General features: G+C 37.1%; 1 protein-coding gene across 4 annotated transcripts in view; it reads left to right on the forward strand.

Moving 5' to 3' along the window:
* Positions 1 to 1,585: 1,585 nt before the first annotated feature.
* Positions 1,586 to 17,695, forward strand: part of LOC136844147 (uncharacterized) — an 85,992-nt gene continuing 69,882 nt past the window's right edge. For all 4 annotated transcript variants that reach the window (XM_067113161.1, XM_067113173.1, XM_067113177.1 and 1 more), the window contains exons 1-2: positions 1,586 to 1,726; positions 11,406 to 11,457. In XM_067113161.1, the coding sequence (XP_066969262.1) occupies positions 11,406 to 11,457 (52 nt within the window). In that variant the 5' untranslated portion in view covers positions 1,586 to 1,726. The remainder of the gene's footprint in view (positions 1,727 to 11,405; positions 11,458 to 17,695) is intronic.

A 17,695-nucleotide genomic window follows, 5' to 3' on the forward strand; every position in this document is an offset into this window, starting at 1 on the left:
TTCGATGCTTCACGCTGGAAATACAGATTTCTAATGGTTAATAGACCAAGATGTGTATTATTGATTATTGTCAAATAATTTTTAAGTGGTTTCTAATTCAAATTGATTTTATAGGTGAATCTACAATACTTTAAATAATCTCGTTGCATTTTCGTGCAAACCATATAAGGTAGATGAAAGTTAATATAAACATATTTATATAAATTTCCATTTTCATTTGTAGTTGCGCTATCTCCATGTCTGACATATTGCAACTACCACAGCCCACTAACTAGCAGGTACTTATTTCCTGCTTAGGCCAACAAAGACTCAATAGGTTTTTAACACAGCTCGTACCACGTCCCGGACCAGGAGTCGAGCCTGGGATATATGAGAAAAAATTAAGAATAATTAAGAGCTCGAATACAAAAAGCAAATCGTAATTAACCTACAAAACTGAATTTTTTTTATCCCTCACAGTGGGTTAGCAACAGATGGCTGTAGCAACCACTGCTTGTACCTGAGGCCGTGATCTCAAGGTTGTTGGTTAAGACAACAGGGAAAGGAACCGAGGAAAAAAAAAAAAAAAAAAAAAAAAGAGAGAAATGGAGGAATAGGAGGAAAAACGAGATGACGGAAGTGAATGGGAATGGTTGATATGAGGTGGAAATTGTACAGATTTGTTAATACCGGTTAGGAAAAATGTCAGTATTGGTCAGAGTTCACTGTAAAGGAAATAAGGAAGAGAGAGAGAGAGAGAGAGAGAGAGAGAGAGAGAGAGAGAGAGAGAGAGAGAGAGAGAGAGAGAGAGAGAGAGAAATAAACATAGCAATCTAAACTATAAGGGAAATTAACGCAGGATAAAATACCATTGATAATATATATATATATATATCTATATATATATATATATATATATATATATTTATACATATATACATATATATAAATTATATATATATATATATACACATATATATATGTATATATGTATTATATATATATATATATATATATATATATATATATATATGTGTATGTATGTGTGTATGTATATATATATATATATATATATATATATATATATATATATATATATATATATATATATATATATATATATAGTATATATACATATAGGTCTGTCTCCACTGGCTTTGGTATATATATATAAATATATATATGTATATGTATACATATATATATATATATATATATATATATATATATATATATACATACATACATACATACATACATACATACATACATACATACGCCAAAACCAGGTGGAGACAGACAGACGGATAGACAGACAGACTGACAGAGGTAAGGGAATGGGGTAAGAAAATCAAGAATATTACGAAACAAGCAGAAGTTCTTGCCGTCAAGGACAGACAGGAAGTACAGATCTAACCCGCCCCTATTTCAAGGTGTCCCTTGTCGAGCCAAGCCCTGCTGCCCCGCCAGTCACTGGCTCCTGGCTCATCGCTAGGAGGAGGAGGAGGAGGAGGAGGAGGAGGAGGAGTAGGGGACACCTCCCATGAATGAACTCCAGCCACCCCAACTAAACCCTTTGCCGAAGAATGCATATCCCCGGGGGTCCCGCAGGTTGAGGCGCTGATGTCGGTGAGAGCTGGGCTGCCTCCGAGAGACTCGGCCCCGCGAAGGTCCGCCAGAGAGCGCCAGTCGGTTCTTGGACCTTGTGGTGTTTAAACGTGTGCTTAATCTGGAGCCAAGTTCACCGGTGAGTAAAAGTGTTGCTGCTACGGTTCCCTTTCGTTTTCGGATTTATGTCCTGCTCGGAGGCGCTCTGTCCTCGTCAGGATACTCGGACGGGAATGAAAGGATTCGTTTAGAACTTGCTCTGATGCATAATTCACCTTTGATATCGAGCGTTGATCATCTTTTTTAATTTTTTGTTCAACCATTGTTTTGCAATTCACGCTGTCCATTTTCACGTAACCGCAGTGTCAGCATAAAGGACTTGCAAGCAAGATAAAGTCACTGTGTGGCTTCTCTGTTAGCTCAATAATACGAAAGCCAAATTAACGTTATTTAATTATTTTCACGATCCTTTCTTTACATTATAGTTGATCGAAGTTCGAGCGTTCATTGCAAGGTATAATTTCTTCAGCTCTCTAAAAATCCTTCCCTTAATACAAGGATATCATGGACGGTATCACGAAAAGCATAATTCACAGAATAATAGGATTTCACAAGGATCAAGAAGCTGGAGTTAGTAACTGATCTGGCAAGCTTTCAGAATTACGATTACTGGATCTCAAGGATTAGAGCGAGTTATTCCGGACCAGACTGTTTTTTTGCAATAATGATGATTATAAGGGACGTCAGTGATTCTATAACTTTACACAAGCAGGAGAGCTTCAGAAATATGGGGTGTATTTTTTATGATAAGAAAGCCGTTCTGAGTCTGACTTTCTTTTGCAACATATGGCGAATGTGGAAGAGGAGATTAAGCACTTACGAAATATGTTATACGAAGGTTTATTTCGATATCAGTACGTATAACAGAATACCTCAAATGAGTTTAGATTATGTCTTGTACAACTCATTTTTTATGCAAGTTTCGAAATCGCCTCGCTTGAAAATAACGAAAGCAATGTTTGGCCAGCCTTTAATGCGGAATTATATTAAAATACAGTAATCTCGAACGGTTTTTCTTTTCTCAGTTCATGAAAAGTCAGTCGAGTAACCAAATACACCGTCAAATAACGCAAGAGAAAAATAGGTCAGTGGTGAATATTTGCGCGAGGGAAAAAGAGAAAGAAAAAGAAGAACAAACAGATGGACGGAGGATTTCTTTCCAGTGAAAGTTAGAGAGGACGAGGGACGGTCCCGGTCCAGGGTCGGGGGAGACTGGGGGAAGGGGGGTTTTAGACGGGGAAGGGGGTGGGGTGGTGGTTATTACGGTCGCCGAAGGGGAAGGTAGGTAGGTAGGTAGGTAGGTAGAAGCGATTGGCCGACGGGGGAATGTCCGCTGTCTAAAGTAACTTCTTGGAGGAAAGGGTTTTATCATATGTTGGATCAAATTCCTATTCTCGTATTCCGTTGATTATGGAATCGTATGTTTATTCCAGCTGTTGTCGTTTTATGTGAGCCGGAAGTGTGAAAGAATGTTTTTTCTTTTTTTAGAATGATTTCCAATTTAAGACGACGAAGTGAGTGATTGTGATTTTATGTAGCGATTGTCATTTTATGTAATGGTATTTTGTTATTTGATAAATCTGCCTTACTTTCTCGTTGTGACAATCAAGCATGCAGACATGCACTCTCTCTCTCATTCTCTCTCTCTCTCTCTCTCTCTCTCATACATGCATACGTATGTATATATTTACATGCACACAATTCTGAATGTCCAACGACACGCAAGACACACACACACACGCACATATATATATATATATATACCTGTGTATATGTATATACGTTTATATATACATATATACACACATGTATGTATGTATATATATATATATATATATATATATATATATATATATATATATATATATATATATATATATATATATATATATATATATATATATACATGTGTGTGTGTGTGTGTGTGTGTGAGATTATCATCTGGAAATCTATTCCGACCGTAAAATTAAATGTACGGTAAGGAACGCGTATTTATATGACAACAATGCCAATATCATAAGCAACATCATAGAACACAAGTATTTAAAATGCCTCTCTTGGTCGCCAGTTCGAGTGCAAAGCATTAAATTGTTCTTCACCTTGAAACAGTCCCCACAAACTAAGGAGTGCTTGGTCCACCCCTCTCAAAATATCATCTAATTTTCTCAAAGGGAATGACAGAGCAACCCCTAAGTTTCCACACTCTCCTGACAGTTTCGACTTGAGTGCTTGTTAGTTTTCTGTAAAAGATAACTGTTGAGATCGCTGTTTGTCTGCCTGACCGCACTTTTTCTGTCTGCCCTCCGATCTTAAAATGTACTGAGGCTAGAGGGCTGCAATTTGGTATGTTGATCATCCACCCTCCAGTCATCAAACATACCAAATTGCAGCCATTTAGCCTATGTAGTTTTTATTTTATTTAAGGTTTAAGTTAGCCATAATCGTTCGTCTGGCAACGATATAGGACGGGCAACCACCGGGCTGTGGTTAAAGTTTCATGGTGCGCGGCTCATACATCATTATACCGAGACCACCCGAAGATAGATCTATTTTCGGTGGTCTTGATTACACGCTGTGCAGAAAACTCGGTTGCGCCGAAGTTACTTCGGCGCATTTTTTACTTGTATTTTATAAGTAGCCTATTTTTGGTCAACTCGGAGTCAAAGTCTTAATTCTCTGTGTCTTGAATCAGAACCTCAAAAGTTTAAGTGAAGATGAAGTGCATTACTACCCTAAAACAATTCACAATGTATTTTGATAATTTATTTATATATTTATCTATTTGTTTATTAAATTTATTCATTTATCTTTTTTTCCCAATAGCTGATCTCTTCTTTCTGTATTTCCTATTAGCTTCTGTGGCTTCTTTCGAATGATCACAGTCTTCTTCGGAAGCTTGAATTTCAAGTCACTGGCCTTGTAGGCTTGTTTTATATGAATATGGTTTTATCTTTAATAATAATAATAATAATAATAATAATAATAATAATAATAATAATAATAATAATAATATAATAATAATAATTTTTTTCGCGTTCACTCTACTCGAATTAGATTTAAACGACTCACGTTTAAATGATATATTTCAGAAAGAAATATAAATATCGCCTTTATTTTAATCTGTTATATATATTATTACGTGTACGTGAATGACTGACATTACACTACATTACTAACTTCATGCGTTTTCTGCGAGAAAAAGAGGGAGAACCATATACTCCGCTTTTCCTATTTTCGACGGAACGAGAAAGTCGTCCTTGGTAAGGAGGGAATTTCAACGCGTTACAAAAAGTGATCTTACTATGCAGGCGCTTGCCATTCGTCTAGTGTTGCCTACTCTACTCTACACGGATGACCAACGTTACGGAAATATCCACTTCATGATGAATTGATGACCTCTGCGTGTCTTGTGAGAGGAAAGTGACGTTTGGTAAGGTTCCTGAATAAGTAAAAAAAAGGGAGAAACAAGTAAAAAATGCGCCGAAGTTTCTTCGGTGCAACCGAGTTTTCTGTACGGCCGCTACAGCGTATAATCAAGGCTACCGAAAATAAATCTAGCTTTCGGTGGTCTCGGTAGAATGATGTATGAGCCACGGCCCATGAAACTTTAACCACTGCTTGGTGGTGGCCTATACTATATCGTTGCTAGAAGTGCGGTTATGGCTAACTTCAACCTTAAATAAAATTAAAACTACTGAGGCTAGAGGGTTTGCAATTTGGTATGTGATGCTGGGAGGTGCATGATCAGCCCAGCAATTTGCGGCCCTCTGTATCAATCAGATTTATGATCTGAGGGCGGACAGAAAAAGTGCGGACGGACAGCAGAGTCGGCACAACAGTTTTCTTTTACAGAACACTAAAACTGAACAGAGGTTCCGGGAGAGAGTTAATCTACCGTGGAATACTTTTTATAATTGCGATGTTCTCTGACCTAATTTCATCAGTTTTTTTTTTTTCATATGAAATGCACGATTTACCTCGAATTTTTACTGACGAATATTGGATTTCTCGGCTCGTGGTTCTCCGTTATTTCACAAATGACCTGAGTCAGATTTCTCTTGCGCGTCTGGTTCCTTCAAGAAATTCATTTCCTGAGAATGTTTTCATTGAATTTCCTGGCCTTCCCATAACTTAACCTTTTCTGCTGCACGTGTTCTTAATCCGGTTCTGTTTGAGTGAATGACAAGAAGACATCAGCTTGAATTGAATAAGGGCAGAAATGGACGCAATTGAAAGAGCTGTATTTCAAGACATTTAAAGAACAGTTAGCATTAAAAAAAAAGTAAAAAATGCGATTAGAACGGTTCTACGGCAAGACTGAAGGAAGCGGAAATGAAGGCAAAGTAAAAGGCCAAAAAAAACGGGTGTAGGTACGGGCCGAAGGGATGCTGCAAACAACCATTGGCCATACCGACAGTGTATCTCGCAAGCAGCAACAAACCCCCCCTCCCCGCCCTCGACACCCCACCGTACGGAACCTGGCTCAAGCGTCCAAAATGTCTCGCTTTTTCTTATGCTCGGTTGCTGTAATTTAAAGCGGGTCCCGTTATTAAAGTAAAAGTCCACGTGAAAAAAATCTCTTAACAGCTTTTACAGCATGACCGTAAATCTCAAATCTCGAAGCTGCGAGATCATAAAGACAAATTGAAGTCGTTTCAGGCTGTTCGTTATAACGAAGAAGAGAATTTACTTCTCTGGATAGACGTCTTGGAATTACCAGTCAGATTCACGTTCTGCCGTTAGAGAGAGAGAGAGAGAGAGAGAGAGAGAGAGAGAGAACTATCCTGTAACTCTATAAAAAAAAGGGCATAGGTTGATTTTCTTGCCAAAGCACCTCCCAGGAATGATAATTGCTTAGGAAACATTTGAATAAGTTTATTTATCTGAAATGTCTTGTATGAGGTATTTTTAAAATATACTTCGTACCAGATAACAGAACCCGTAAAATAGTGTAATTTATATACATTTTACGTCAAATTCTAAAATCTGAGATTTTTTCATATATATATATATATATATATATATATATATATATATATATATATATATATATATATATATATACATGTATATATGTGTGTTTGTGTGTATATACATATTATATATATATATATATATATATATATATATTCATATATATATATATATATATATATATATATATTCACATAACCGTATATGTACTCGTATGATGACATTTGAGAAATATGCAAATGTTTATGCACATACGAGTCAACATGCGCCTGTTTATGTTTGCATGAAAGTATTTTCATTTGGTCATGAGGGACATGCGTGTTGTGTATCCAACCAGGTCCCCCGCCCCCACAAAATTCTTCCATCTATCTCAATACACAACAATGATACGAACGTCCTTGATTCTCTGAAAAGGAAAAATAAATTTTTTTGAAGCTGTATTGTTTAATATTTTGTGAGTATTCTACAAAGATATTTTATCTTAAGAATAACGACAGACTAGTGTATGACAGACATAAATACTGCCGCACAGTATCACATTCCAGTTGCTATGACGGAAACGGGAAAACAGCCTTCACATTCCTCCCTAAATGATCTGAACTTTATCTCTTGGCGACCTTAGTTCTAGTTCCATTTAATACCACGCATACCTTCATACGAGATTAATGTTATCTCCACCTGATCTCTGTGCTTTCTCCTTATGATCTCAAGCTGAGATTCTCGTAATGAGCAGCGGATTTTGTTTTGGCCAGCCACACCTCGTCGCCTTTCTGGGAAGATATTCTCCTGGAAAATCGAGTTAGGTGAACTTTTGTCCTCTGAAGGTGACAATCAATTTAAGGTTGCCGAGGATGATGAAGGGATTATTAAATGTGCTAAGTTGACCTTATACCTAGTAACATGTTATTCTCTGAACTGTGAAGGTGCATGCAAGGTTAAAAGGTAGATTTAATGTCATGTTGCATAAAACATTCCTCTATGTGAAGTTCCCTCTTCTTGTTGTCTACGAGAACTTATCAACTTTGATTAAAAAAAAGCTACTTATCAGCGTTTTACAAACAAGAAATTCAACAAATTCAGTAGATAATTTAAAGAAATGAAAGACAAAAGACCCGTTTCACAGAACTTACAATCGATTTGTTCTGGGGGCTGACTGCCTGAGAGACCTTGGTGATATACCTCATTACCTCCTGTTGGACTTGGCTGATTCGTATCTTTTTGTTTTCATATCAGCTTCTTCCAGACTTGTTTTTATTTCATTTACTGGCCATACGTATCACCACCTCGTCGGTAATTGGGTTGCCCAGAGTACCGGGGCGATTTCTAAACCAATAAATATATATCATAAAGATAATTAGTATCAGACTCTGAGTGAATTCTATCGAGAATTCTGCCCTGTTATTTACTTGTTAGAATATTCATCTTAAAAAAATTTGGTGACAATCAACGAAGGGAAACGCATTCATATAACAGAGGAGTTTTGTAGATAGACACTCCATAGAATAAATAAAAATGATAGAGAAATTATATAGAAAAATTACGAAATCTTTGAGATGTAGTTTTACCAACATTCTTGCGAGAGCTTGATCCACGAGTTGACATTTGAACAACGTCTCACTTCCTTCTTAAAACCTGAAATATATTCAAGTTACGAAGTCCTTTATAACAGGTTTAATAGCAGAAACAAAATGTCATGAAACTAGTCATCAATACGTGTTGAATCTGTTCGCAAGAAAGCTGGTTGTGGATTTAATTAGCGCATGCGCGTTGGAGGTCGTGACTGAATGACAATCCTTGCAAATGACCGTGTCTAACCACCGGTCGGAAAGGAACCCCAAAAAACTGATTCGTTGTAATCGGTGAATTTCTGCAAAGTGATTAGAATAGTAGGTCAATGTTTCTTGAGTTTTGTTTTAGGAAGGGACATGAAATGTTTACCGACGGTAATTGCGATTCTTGCGTTAATGGATAGATTGAAACTTTTGGTCGATTGCAATTTTTTTGTTTTTTCATTTTTTCCAGTGTGCTACTGGAAATGAATACTCGTGCCATGGTAATTAATTACTTCATATCTTTCCTCAATTATTTCATGGATTTCTCATACTTTGTGTATGTATGCATATATATACATATATGTATGTATGTTTTCATACAAACAAATGTATATGTATGTATACATACATACAAACATATATGTATGGATGTGTGTGTATGCCTTAAGAGAGAGAGAGAGAGAGAGAGAGAGAGAGAGAGAGAGAGAGAGAGAGAGAGAGAGAGAGAGAGAGAGACCCGCTGACGGAACACCCTCACACATATGCCGTGTCCTTGAACAGACAAGCAACCCAGCCGGCTGGAAGTTGGCAGGACTCCTCCCCCAAGTCCCAAGGGACATAACGGGATCCTATTTCCTTACCTGACAGGACCTCCGCATTCGACCCATCCCTTCTAGCCAGGTTCCACGGCGCATTAGATCCTATATCCTAGTGGCGGCCACCCCACTTCCCCCTAAATCCTTTCCCTCTCTCCCGAAGGAATGCCAGTGAAGATGGCACGGGAGTGGGTGCAGGATTAAAGGATTGAATCCTTTTTAAGTTGAAGGATACTTGTGCATGAGTTTTATTCATAAGTGTGATTCGGAAAGGCATTTGATTGAATAAATAATTCGTAAAATTAATATCTTAAATTTTTACTGCGCACTCGCTATCTTGTAACGAGATGCAAGGTTACAAGTTATAAATATACACGTGAAGTCTGGATTTCAATATTTGATTGATTTAATATTGACTTATGTTACGTCACAGCGACAAAGGTCATCGACAGTGAATCCTGGGGATATTGAATAAAATATCAAGTTGTCCACCTTAGTTCCAAGAAAGTTAAACTAGAATTTTTTAATTTTGCTAATAATAATTCTACATGATTATACCATCGAGATGGATTAATAATAATAATAATAATAATAATAATAATAATAATAATAATAATAATAATATTTTTGTTAGTTTTATATGTTTTTATTATCGTTAAACATAAAAATTGTTTTATTATTATTATTAATATAATTTTTTATTGTATAAAATGGCACAATGCAGCCATTTTATTCAACAACAACAACAACAACAACAACAACAATAATAATAAGCAATATTTATGTTTAATGATACAACAACAACAACAACAACAACAATAATAATAATAAACAATTTTTGTTTAATAATAATAATAATAATAATAATAATAATAATAATAATAATAATAATAATAATAATAATAATAAAATTTAGGAAGTTAGACAATTTTTCCCTCTCAACAGTCTTTGCTTTACCGAAAGCATTGCTAAGTCGCAAGAAAACTATAAATCATAAGTCTCACACGAACGCACATGAACACGCACTGACATACACACGCATGCACATACATACACACGCACATACACGCACACACGCACGCACACACGCAAAAGAGTAACCGGCGACGCAGCGCATAAAAAATATAGGAACGAGAGACTGAGCCTACAAAACGAGTCTTTCACCGGATTATCTCTCTCTCTCTCTCTCTCTCTCTCTCTCTCTCTCTCTCTTTTTCGTTCCTCTTCTTTTTCTTGTCTATTCCCATCCACCTTGACATACACCCACGGCCTGTTCGATTTCGAACGCGCATGAGCAGTCATGACGTCACCTGACATATTCGGTACCGGTCCGGATGTACCGTCGTACGTTCCCTGCCCATGACTCCAGTATCGAAATTTGGTAGACTTGACCGAAGGATTGACTTACCGTTCCTTCAACTGGCGTTGCAATTTCCTCGTTATAAAGTAGACTGTTCAATGTGTGTTTTAATTTTGACTCGTATATCGAAACTGACTCACGCGAAGGATTGACTTAAAGTTCCTTCAACTGGCGTCGCAATTTCCTCGTTATAACGTAGACTATTCAATGCGTGTTTTGATTTTGACTCGTATATAGAAACTGACTCACCCGAAGGATTGACTTAACGTTCCTTCAGCTGGCGTTGCATTTTCCTCGTTATGAAGTGGAATATTCAATGCGTGTTTTGATTTTGACTCGTATATAGAAACTGTCTCACCCGAAGGATTGACTTAACGTTCCTTCAACTGGCGTTGCATTTTCCTCGTTATAAAGTGGAATATTCAGTGTATGTTTTGATTTGATCTTTCGTTAATGGTTTGATAAAGACGTGTCAATTATTTTGTGGTAATAGGGGTAATATTGTACTCGGCTTTCCATACCTCTATATCTAAACACAGTTCAAAAATAATTGAGATTAGCCTTTTTCTATTCAATAAGATCAACTAAGCTGAATTTAGTTAATATAATATATTTGATTTACATGTATTTCTTTTCTTAGATGAAGTTTTACCTTTTTCTGTTCAATAAGTATATTTACCTTTTTCTATTCAATAAAATCAACTTAGTTGTGTTTCTATGATAAAATATACATGACGAAGATTAACTTTTTTCTATACAATAGAATAACCTTAGTTGAACAAACTTAGTTGAGTTTATTTTTAATGAAATATACACGATTCTCACTCTCCTTTCTTTGACGAAGATTAACACTTTTCTATTTAATAAAATAACCTTAGTTGAATAAACTTAGTTGAGTTTATTTTAATAAAATATACATGATTTTCACGAATTACTGTCTTTGACGAAGATAAACCTTTTTCTATTCAATAAAACAATCTTAGTTGAATAAACTTAGTTGAGTTTATTTAATAAAATATACACGATTTTCACTCATCCTTTGCTTTCCTCTTCCAGATGAAGGTCCTCTTGGCAGCTGCCGCCATATTGGCGGCCATAACTCACGGCCGTAAGTATCCAGTTTTTTATTCTATCAGTTTCTTCAATTCTTATATACTGTAGATATCAGGAAGCTCCCCGACTCATAATTAGGTATTTCCTATCAAGGTTCACTTTTTCTGTGGAACTAAACCCGTTGGACGCATGAATCACTTTCGCTTTTGTAGTGGTAACATTTCGTTCTCCGTTACCTGAGCTGGACTGGGAATGCGTTGAGAATATCCGTTTTGGGGTGACCAGAATATATTGAGAATGTCCCTTATCAGTTCTGAGATTGTGTGGTAATCATTCATTTTGGGGGTGTCAAGATGCAAGAGGATTCTCTATGGCCTGTAATTATAGCATAGATAATATTAGTTTAAGCTTGCGGAAGGTTATATGCACCTGATAACATGCTGTGTCTCATAATTCTCCTCAATAGCCTGTGATAAAACCATACGTAATATTAGTTTAAGCCTACAAAGCGTTATATGTTCCTGATAACAGCGTATTCACTAGAACACGTGCTTTGACTCATGACAACCCTGTACCCTGCTCATGGCACCGCCCTGCTTTTTGTGAGCCTGAACTTTGGTGCCCTTTAAGCCTCTTTGTGTAATACTTGAGGGTCAGTTTGCCAAGGGTCATGACATTTCAAATACCCTATGACTAAGAGATTCTTTTGGTAAACGTTGACCAAATACTAAGGACAATTAGCGGGATTTTCTAGAGGCATTTGGAGGAACAAAACGAAGGAAGTAAGAACGTGCCTTCTTACGGCCGACGGCTTTATGGAAATTTACAGTTATTTTGTAATTACGACCAGTATTTTCTTTAAGCTAAGATATCGTGACTGCCTCCCAGCCTTCTTCATTTTCTTGACCTCCATTCTGCACCCGGTGGCAAATTCCTGAGAAGTATGCTAGTATTGCACCAGCCCCAGTTTTTTTTGCCATGCCCCTAGGTTAGGTTAGGTTAGGTTAGGTTGGGTTAGATTTGTAACACCTGAGTTCATTTGAGTGTGGGAAACATAGCGAGATTATTTTCAAGAAAATTCTATGATTAGTTTTTAAGATATGGCGTCCCGCTTTTTTCAGGGAAAGGTCCCGGCACTCAGTTACATGTCGGGAAAATGCCACCCAGTGATCATCCGTGCTTTCAGGAAAAAAAAAAAAAAAAGATCAAGTCATCAGCACGTCTATTCATCTTCGAAACTTTTCCTCGGCGTTTTCATGAGCTCATGAATCCCTTTAGAAATTTCCAGCCTTGGTCAAAGATCTGTTAAGATTTGGAAATTCATGGAAAGGTCACGATGCCTTACTTATAACACGGACTCGTGGTCATGGAATGATATCATCCACTGGTCAGGGGAACACTTGTTGTAACTGCCGTCTTTCGAGCTGATTCAAGGTAGATGAGAATGAGGCTGATTCCCAGAAACAAGCAAACAAAGGAAACAAAAGCATGCAAGCAAACAAAAGATGACGAAACAAAGACGAGATGTTGTTAGGTCCTCTCCGAAAACCAAGAGTCATCGACATCATTTATTCAAAATATTTTTTTTTATTGCCTGGGACGCTTCAGTGGACTCAGACTCAGGAATTCACACACCCGCACACACACACGCACAGAACTCTGGGAATCTGACATTCAAAGACTCTTTAACATCCTACAAGAAGGTCGGGACTTTTAAAGCACTTAGACCTCCCGCCTTTTATTCAGGAACAAAGGAGTCTGTGCATTTGTAAGTTTCTCACGCAACCCTGGGAACCAAATTGATGCCCCTGAGACTTTCCTGGCGAGGAATGCTATTCCTGGAAGATGTCTGGGGCGCCTTTGCTCATTACGTCATCTCCTTGAATAAAATTGGATTCCGTCGTTTTCCGTATCTCTAGGGCAGAGAGCAATTCGATGATAACGGTATTATAGTTAGTGGTTGCTCACAGGCGTACAGGGTAATTGTTGACAGGTCTTGATAATATTACCAGGGTTACTTCAAGAAATGTCGAAGGAATTCCTGAAATTCTGTTCGAAGAGGTTTCCTGAACTTTACATCGGATTTCATTGGTGAGCTAAATTGCCGAATTGTGCCTAGATAGACATATAGTATTAGAGAAATCACGTTTAGGTACTAGCCTCTTTTTCTGAACCTCGAGTCTTCTGGATTCTGTTCACCTATAAGAATCCAGTGCATTTTCTGCAAGCATTGCATGTGATAGAAAGATGAAAGTGACCCCCTTTTTTGCAACAGCAAAACGAGATATGATCATGGAAACATGGTCAAAATTAGCGTTCTGATGTAATAAGAAATATGTTCACATGAATCAAGAAGTCATACATGCAAGTTTTATAAAAGAAAATGCAATAAACATAAACCTGTACATAACATCTTCCGCACTGTCGATGGAGTTAACGGAAGGCACTGAGAGAGAGAGAGAGAGAGAGAGAGAGAGAGAGAGAGAGAGAGAGAGAGAGAGTTCAAGACCTGAGCTCTCATTACGACCCATGGAAAATTTTTTTTTTTGTAATGACAGGTTACAAGACCACTTCCTTCAGAGGACGAGCTACGTCATAATTTCATCTCCCTCCTCCCCACACCCCCTCCTCTTCGTCTACACTAATTCTCCACGGAGTAATTATATTTCTAATGAGTTTGAAAGGACGATTAAGAGGATTACTGCAAGTAAATTTTTTCTTAGCTTCCTTTTGAACGAAGATAAAAATAGGTCTTTCAACATTATTCAGTGAGAGAGAGAGAGAGAGAGAGAGAGAGAGAGAGAGAGAGAGAGAGAGAGAGAGAGAGAACGATATGATGCCTGCACGTGCGTGCACGTAGAGAAAGCGATTTATATAGAGCACCTTGCTAAGTAGTGTGGCAGATCCACTTGAAATATCTGACATTTTAAAAGCATAGAAATGTGAAAAGGACCTATGGAGTAAAAAAAAATAAACATAAATAGTAAAAATAAATATAAATAGTAAGTAACATGTACACACACGCACACACACACACACACACACACACACACACACAGAGAGAGAGAGAGAGAGAGAGAGAGCTTCCTGCATTGGTTAGTCATTTCACGTGAATTATATTACAATGCAAATAAAGGTGACTAGGTCGTAGAAAGGGAATATAATAAACTAAAAGTGGCTAGTGGAGAGAGAGAGAGAGAGAGAGAGAGAGAGAGAGAGGAAAGTAGAAAACTCTGCCTCGTCGTAATACAACAAAAAGACAGACTGACATACAGACAGGGGGGCAGACATATAAAATGAAAATATATTAACTAGCTATTTGACAAGACTTTTCCAGAGTAAATCTCTAAATCATTATGACTGAGAGAGAGAGAGAGAGAGAGAGAGAGAGAGAGAGAGAGAGAGAGTCCCGGCTTGTTCAAGTTAATGAAGAATTCGAATCGAATCGTTATCTTAACAAAAAAAAGCAGACATATAGCCAGGAAGAATAAATATATGATCAAGTTATATGACAAGGCGGTTCTAAAATAACTCTCCAAATCAACATACCTGCAAAGCCAGTTTGCGCTAAAATTCAAATAGAAAGCGAAATAACTTCCCCCCAAAAAGAACTGAGCAAATATGGACATCGTTTCTGAACGTTCAGTCACGCTTCTCAGAGGAGTGAAACTTTTCTGAGATAATTCTCTCTTCTTAAGAGCTTTCATTCGCTTCTGAAAGCTTTTCTTCACATCGCGTGTGATTTATATATAGAAAAAGAAATAATATGAAAAAGACCGCATTGCGTGCACTTTCGAAAAAGAATGCGCCCTTGTGTGTACATTTTTATCTTTTAATTCCTGATCGTTATGATTTTATTCAAAGCACTGGAATTGCCTGAATTTCTCTTAAGATAAATTATAAGAAACATTAAAAGAAAATTCAGGAAATGAAATCATTTACTATTTCTCGGGATTATTTCTGTTATATCTAAAAATAACGAAAAACATTCTACCTACGTAACGGAAATAAACCTGTCAAACAGTAATAATATTACTGTCTCAGAAATAAACCTAACAGGCATAATACTATCAATGTGTAACAAATGGCTCTAGCAAACAGTAATACTTTCAACATATTAGAAATAAGTTTAGTGTTAGAAATAATATATAAAAAATACTGTTTCTTTAAAAATATACGCTCATAACTATCATTATTTATTACTCATTTACGTATATGTGCGTAGGATTTGCCAATACGCACAAGAAATAGCAAATATAGCCTGCAAATGACAAAAATATTTGAATTCAAAATCCTGTGGTTTCAACAAGAAAGTAATTACCATACAAACATCTAACCCGTTCCAAGGACGAGGCAACCTCTGTACAAAGATTATCCTCTAGAGAAAGTCTCTGAGCCTCCATAATCTATGCGGGCTCCTCTCTAGAGATGCTTAGCCATTCCTGTCGCTAGGTTCAAAAGGTCAGCTGTTTCATTTCACTTTCAGCTGCAGTTCTTCGTAGTTTCTTTATTTCCGTGTTTATTTATTTTTTATTATTATCATTCCATATTTTCAATATTTCTTTGTTTATTTATTATTACTATTATTTTATGTGCGGGAGGGGCTGGTATGGTGCGCCAACTTAGAGCTTAAATAGTTCGTTTTTCCTGGTCTTACTTACGCCCACGGTCCCGTGCGCAAATTCCAGAGATGTATACTAGTATTGCACCACCTCCGATTTTTTGGTCATGCCCCTGGGTTAGGTTAGGTTAGGTTAAGATAAAATGAGCACTGCCGTAGTGATATGGGTGTGGGAAACATAATGAGATTATTTTCATGAAAATTCTATGGTTAGTTTTTAAGATATGGCGTCCCGCTTTTTTCAGAGAAAGGTCCCGTACTCGGTTACATCTCGGGAAAATGCGTCCCGTGCTTATGCCAGTAATCTTTTAATGAGAGACGTTATCTGCTCTCTTCATTTATGTTACAGGAATATTTCAGAATAATGAAATTTTATACATTATTGATGAATGAACTATAAATGAAGCGTGATCTGGCTGATTTATTTAGTACAGTGAGTTTGATAAAACTGTTTCGCTCCATCTACCAACCTTTACCCATTTCACCGCAATAACACCACAAAGTAGACATCTTATAAATCCATGAAGGTAACCATCAGCCACTTACAAGTTATAGAAGGATGGAAGGATTTCGATTTAGCCAGCCTTGTGGTAGCACGGGGTCTTGCTTTTAGAACAGCACATAAGGGTAAAAATTAACAATGTGATCAGTGCAGCTATGGCAAAAGAAATGAAAAATTCGACAGGCAGGAATACAAACCCTTTTAAACCTTAAGGTACCCATCAAGTGATGATAGCAATTCCTGGCAAGTAGTAGATGGCCAGGGAGCGAAGTCTCAACGACGACCTGTCGACGACTCTGAACAAGTTATAGCTTCACGTTTGATAATTCAGGCTTTAAAGTTAATTTTCGTAATTTCTCGTTGTCCTTCGCGATGACCAGTTTGGCAGCTCCTTTCAAAATTTCCGTGAATCATCGATTTGAAATTTTTTTTTCTTAATCTCTTGAATCACCATCTATTTTAAGCAACCATTCCTTCGCTTATGTTTCCCCTTAAAGAAGAAATAACACCTTGGCGAATCACTGTCTGTTTTGAATGAAAACTTTATCATCTTCTTGTAAAATCTATCTTTAAGTTTGGTTACCTCCGGAGAAGGAATTTTCGTGTATATAGATTTGATTAAGTGGTTCCTATACTTCTCTGGATCCTTAGGAAAAGGATTACAGCTCCTTTACTATTTTGGCGTTGCAATTTCTAGTGTCGTGATGATTCACGTGATTGTTTTTTCTAAAAAAATATCTGATTATATTGTTTCTGGCTTCTGTTGAATCTCATCTCTCCATTTCTCGCGAGCTACATGATTGAACTTCTTTTACACCGAGGCTGATATACCATCTCCCAGTCTTCCGTCTCGTCTGACATTTTCTCTATTATTTTCCACTTGATTTGCTCTTCCTCTCTTCCTCGTCCTCCTTCTCTTCCCAGATCTCACCTTACTCTTCCTCTCCTCTTCCTAGACAAACTCGTAACAGTAACTCTCTTTTCTCTTCCTCCTTCTCCTCCTCTAGCTCCTCCTACTAATATCGTAATCCCTCGTGTGGCCAGCACTTTCACCTTAACCAGAGCCGGTGGGTTCCTTAGAATGTTGCTCATGCTTAGCGGTTGTTTATCCACATATTTTTTTTTTGTTCCTTTGAGTTATCGACTATTTTTCCTCTTTTCTTTCATTGC

Source organism: Macrobrachium rosenbergii, chromosome 2 (assembly GCF_040412425.1).
Source record: "Macrobrachium rosenbergii isolate ZJJX-2024 chromosome 2, ASM4041242v1, whole genome shotgun sequence".
NCBI classification, from domain to species: Eukaryota; Metazoa; Arthropoda; class Malacostraca; order Decapoda; family Palaemonidae; genus Macrobrachium; species Macrobrachium rosenbergii.